Raw genomic sequence first — 5,542 nt, forward strand, 5'->3', positions numbered from 1 at the left:
ACTTCATCAGACTGATTTTAGTTTAGGCCATACAAATTTGAAATACATGTTTAACGGATACCCTGCAGTGCTTCTACATTGTTTGTTATTTGGGGTTTTAGGCAGGGTTTCTGTATAGCACTTTGTGACCTGATGTAAAAAGGGCTTGATAAATACATTTGTTTGATACCCCTCTTCAGTTTTCTCCCCACCCAAAAAAATCTGAACATTTTACTGAAAAATGTAATGATTATAGCTAAAATAATGTCCTCAAGCTTCTAGTAGAGAGCTATGCCACTTCCTCTCAGATTATGGCTGAACTATGCCTTTTTTAGCTTCATCTCTTGGTTAGGTCTCTAGGAGTTGAATTAAGGTCGTTATAGTATTTTAACAAGATCCACATTTAAAAATACATTTGGAAAGAGACCTAACAATGTTAGTATTTCTGGTTTATTGGAAAAATGCATCAAAAGCAGAAATTCTGAGCAGTGTAGTATCTAAAAGGGAAAGTGCTGCACATTAGTCTGTAGGTATGGACCTCATGTCATGGCCATACTGCTGGAAATACAGGTGAGAGTGGTACTGTAGCTCAGGCAGCACTAGTCGCACACAGAGCCCCTCTTCCTGCAGAGTCAGGTTCCCTCGTACCTTGTATCCCAGGATGGTGACTGTGTCGGTCTGCCAGGGCCTGACCAGGTCCTCCAGCTCACCAGGGGGCACTCCTCCTCTGGCCACACACTTCTGTCTGAGCCTCTGTGTGGAGGCCCTCAGTAGGGTCACCTCCCTTTTCAGTCTCCCCAGGCCATACTGCTCAGCTTTCTCCCAGAACACCTGCAGAAATAAGTTGTAGAGCAGCACATCCAGACTGTTCCAGGCCCAGAGCCTGGCCTTGGTGTCCTCCTCTATCGGGGTGATGTCCGAGGGGGCGCGGACATTCAGGTGCACATAGGCCAGCTCCTCAGGCTCCAGCTGCAGCAGAGCCCCCAGGAGAACCAGAGACTCGTCAAAGTGCTCAGCAATCATTACCAGCTGGAAGGCCTCCTCCAGCTGAGTCAGCTCCATGGGCCAGGATGCGTTCCACTCTTGGCTGCTGAGGCCCAGGTCAAAGCTCATAGGGTTCCTGGCTAGGCCATTCCCAGGTTCTGTAGGGTCCCAGTAGGACTCTGGGGCCTCCAGGAAGACTGAGAGGGCTGACTTCCTGTTAGCTGTGTCAGCTGCCTTTTTGGCTAGAGTGAAGGCAGGTACAGTGGAAGTGTAGTAGCTGAAAACGGACTCAAAGGTCTGTAGAGGATCACGCAGCAGGGTGATGTAGATAGTGTTCTTGGGCATCACCTGTTTCAGCTGTCCCAGGTCCAGCCGCATGTGGCTGCAGAGCATGTCGAACTGAGAGGAACCCGGTGGCAGCTCATCTACAAAGTCTGCTCGGAACCTGGAGCCATAAGGAAGGTTAAACATGTAAAAGCAGTGAAAGTTATCTGCAGTTAATATCCACCAAATGGCGGGGCTCCAAATGTACCAGAGACCTGACAGTATATTTGATCATCTGAACATTGCAATAGAACATATCTACTCATCAGATGAATAGAGGTAACCGTATCTTACAGGAGATAGTAGTCGTGCCCATACCTATCTGGGTAGCTGAACTGGTATGCGTAATAGGGGAAGGCGAAAGTGAGGTTCTCCTTCTCCCCAAGGCGGAACATCAGATTCTGGACAGTGCTGCTTCCAGTCTTGTGTGTTTTGAGGAAAGCTACAGGTGGAGGGCTCCTCCTTGTCCTCATAAAGATGTCCCCATTGGGATCTCTTTGATGCTGCAGATTGGGTGTCTGAACCTCCTTCCTCCTGTTAGGGGCAGTGTGAGATGGGACGGGGGTGTTTGGAGGAGCATTGTCGGAAAGTGCTCCCTTCTCCTCCACCTTATGGCCCTTGTGCCCACCATAGTGGCTTTCGACATAGGAAAGAGAGAGGATTTCAACAGACATCTAGGTAAATAAAGTCTCAACAGAACTTATGCAGCTTAGCTGTATGCCATGACAAAGAACTCCTCATTAATCAGTTCTGTATTTGAAAGTTTTTTTTAATCTGTAATGCATTTACGCAAATATATGTAGTGTTTCTCTGGTACATTTTCACAATAACCACTGAGTTAAATCTATTAGTTTTACCACCACCTACAGCTACAGACAGTGCATAATGGTGTGGGGAGAAAGAGAGAGACAGACTGTCCCTTACCTTGGATGCTGCAATGACTGAGTAGCCAGGAGCATGAGTAACAAGGTGACACACAAAGCCATCAGGAGACCCATCACACGGTGTCTCCAAAGTTGGGTGAACAACCAGCGGAGGGTCATCTCCTTTCTGTGGCCCACCCGAAACACTTTCCTCTGGAACCTTCTTCCCTCCTAGCATGGAAAATAGGCTCTGGGACTTTGAAGGTGAGACTGGGTTCCGGAGCTTAAAGAAACTGAGAGACCTGACCTCACCCTCTAAGCTGGCTCAGTGAGACGTCACGCAGCCAGCCAGCAACTCTCCAGCCAAGAAGCCATGATTGAGTTTTTGACTAACATAAGATTTGAGAATGTCTATTCTCAAGCTTTGCTGCTGTTGTGTAAGGTGCAACTGCAATATGACAAGGCTAATGTCCTTATTCACATGTTAAGAGCAGCAATCACTTTTTGTATATCAGGGATGCCAAATACTAAAAGCTAAATTGGACAAGAGACAAGGACATTAAGGAAAATAAATACATACAATAAATTAGATACAATTAAAATAAATAAGAACACAAAATTCCCCAACACAAATAATAGTAAAACCACCTAGGCCTAAATCAAGGTGTGCAACAATGAAAATGTATTTTAATAATAGCCTACACATCTACAAACAAGTTAATGACACCCTTGTTTTTATGGTATTTCACTATTGTCTGATATGATTGTGGCAAACACATTGACAGTGCTTTTCATTGAAAGGGACGGGTCTGATATTGGAGGGGGCGTTGCTTTCCTCATCGACCCTTAATGTGCATTATCATTCAATTGGTTAAAATGCTACATGTCAAGATACTATTGGCTCATAATAAAACCGGTGATAAACGGGTAACCCTTACCCTCCTGTGAGGAGGCCATGTTCATTACAAAAACGTTGCAGATAGAAATGCCATGACTAGAGCAGACCTGATTCTATACACTAAATATTTGTTCTACATCATACATTTATATCTGAACGTTGGCCAAAATCTTTACTGGAACAAGCTACAACAAACACTCAAACTGGACAGTTTTATCTCAAGCTCTTCATTCAAAGACTCAATCATGGACACTTACTGACAGTGATGGTTGCTTTGTGTGATGTGTTGTCTTCTCTACCTTCTTGCCCTTTGTGCTGTTGTCTGTGCCCAATAATGTTTGTACCATGTTTTGTGCTGCGACCATGCTGTGTTGTCATGTGTTGCTGCGTTGTTGTCTTAGGTCTCCCTTTATGTAGTGTTGTCTCTCTTGTTGTGATGTTTGTTTTGTCCTATATTTATATTGTATTTATTTTGTATTTTTAATCCCAGGGCCCGTCCCCGCAGGAGGCCTTTTGGTAGACCGTCATTGTAAATACGAATATGTTCTTAACTGACTTGCCGAGTTAAAGGTTAAATCAAATACAATAAGGTAAAAGGTTTTGTCCTGATGAACGCGGTTCCAGTGGTGCGCGACTTCAGGATTTTTGGAGTCGACTCCGACTCCTGTGATCGGAGTCGAAATGAGTCGCCACTTATTCGACTCTTACTCAACTCCAAAAACACGCTGAAACGGATGCACACACACATACGCACCACCTCATCATTACAGTCCTACTAGGAAGATTATATTTGTGTTTCAGAGGACTGGCAAGAGCATGATGCCTACCAGTTGCATATTAAATTACTATTTTGTTTGAATATAGAAGGTGATGTGTAAGAAGTTACATCTATACTATTTCAGTGATATTTCTTCCGTGTGCAGCCTCCACGGATCCCATGCAATGATACTGTGCACTCGATGCTGTTCTTGATGCTGTTCTCGATGCCTATTATTTGACATGTTATAGCCCTATTCGGACGGGTATTACTAGAGACGTTGGTTTTGTAATTATTATCCAAGTATGTGCGTTGACAAAAATATAGGTCTCCCCATAATATTTATATTGATGAAGTGTGATCATAACCATTATTTTTGCGATCCATTCATGACGTCCTTCCTAATAACAATGCCCCACATCCTGCTGATTTCAGCTGCTGAACGGTATATACACGTTTGATTGTGTATATGGGTGAGAACGTGAATGTTACATTTACATAAAGTTCAGCGGGGATCCTGCTTTGCGAACTATTGCCTAGGACAGGGCTCTCTAACCCTAATCTAGCGCATCTGATTCAATAATTAGCTGCTTGATAAACGGAATCAAGTTAGGCTACAACTGGATCTGGAGCAAAACCCTACAGGAACTCTCCATGAACAGGGTTGGGGAGCCCTGACCTAGGTCATCAAAAGCCAGCCCGAGTTGCATTAAATAAACTATAGGCAATCATTTTTATAGCGCATTTAGTCCTAATTTAACTGATGCATTTGGCGATGTTCAACTTCAATTCACTGGCACTATGAAGATCAGTTTAGCCATACTCACTGACGGCCTAATATATACTTTAATATACTTTTGGTAATTTACGAGGCATAGCTAGATACAGATTACCAAGATACAGCCTATGCGCCTGGTCTTTCTGCCTGCCCATATCTTCTCTCTCCCTCGCCTGCTCCTCTTTCCCTTCGCTATGAAATACGCTAGTGTGTGCGTGTAGAATAGCTCAGCCTACTCATTGATAGCCCTGACCTTAGTGAATTTGCGCGAGACATTACAAGGCAAGCAATTGTGAAATACATTGCAATAGCCTACATATTTTGATTACCGATGCACAGTTCTGCCTGCTAGCGGACATGCCTGGCTGTGCCCCTCCCATCTCCCCCTCGCTCTTTCTTTGCGGTGAAAGATGCGAGTTTGTGTTCTTCTGGAAATAGTTTCCTCCATTGCAAAAATACTGCATTTTAGGAGTCGAAGCTTGACACCAAGGAAAGGGAGTCGACAGGCAAGGAGTCGAGGAATCGATTATTTTGGAGTCGACTATCCACCACTACCCAGTTCTCTCTAGTCCCTATGCATTTAAGTTCAATAACCTGTATCATCATATTTTTACTGTACATATGCCAATCTACAAAACAGCACCTTTGGCTATGGTTATTAAACGAGTCAATATTGCTTGTGTTGATAACGGTCAATGTTTTTTTTGACATTGCACATTTTATTCAGATAGAAAAATGCATGTAAACAGAGCTCAATTGCTATTATTATTATTGTCAACGACTACTATCAACAATGATGCCTCATGATCTTATTTTACTACGTGTAATAATGCTGTTCTATAATAATTTGTACACCCATCCCCCACGTCGACATACTTCGAAAGGACCTACTCGCGAAGGGTGATTTCAATGTAAGTCAGATTCAGGTGTTTTATTTTCAATACTTCGTCGATGTTATC

General features: G+C 43.5%; 1 protein-coding gene across 1 annotated transcript; it reads right to left on the minus strand.

The window, feature by feature from the left end:
• Positions 1-423: 423 nt before the first annotated feature.
• On the minus strand, positions 424-3,336 carry LOC110538484 (galactose-3-O-sulfotransferase 2-like). Its single transcript, XM_021625334.2, has 3 exons — positions 2,212-3,336; positions 1,606-1,923; positions 424-1,408 (listed from the first exon to the last, which is right to left on the minus strand). The coding sequence occupies exons 1-3, from the start codon at positions 2,328-2,330 to the stop codon at positions 499-501; spliced, it is 1,347 nt and encodes a 448-aa protein (XP_021481009.2). The 5' UTR covers positions 2,331-3,336; the 3' UTR covers positions 424-498.
• Positions 3,337-5,542: the final 2,206 nt, after the last annotated feature.

This window comes from Oncorhynchus mykiss, chromosome 12 (genome assembly GCF_013265735.2).
Source record: "Oncorhynchus mykiss isolate Arlee chromosome 12, USDA_OmykA_1.1, whole genome shotgun sequence".
Lineage (NCBI taxonomy): Eukaryota > Metazoa > Chordata > Actinopteri > Salmoniformes > Salmonidae > Oncorhynchus > Oncorhynchus mykiss.

Excerpts from the sequence above, each read along its gene's own strand:
- LOC110538484 (XM_021625334.2), bottom strand. The coding sequence starts at position 2,330 with ATGACCCTCCGCTGGTTGTTCACCCAACTTTGGAGACACCGTGTGATG. Across the intron at positions 1,924-2,211 it reads CAGTCATTGCAGCATCCAAG|CCACTATGGTGGGCACAAGG; the intron begins GTAAGGGACAGT and ends CTATGTCGAAAG. Across the intron at positions 1,409-1,605 it reads CAGTTCAGCTACCCAGATAG|GTTCCGAGCAGACTTTGTAG; the intron begins GTATGGGCACGA and ends TTATGGCTCCAG.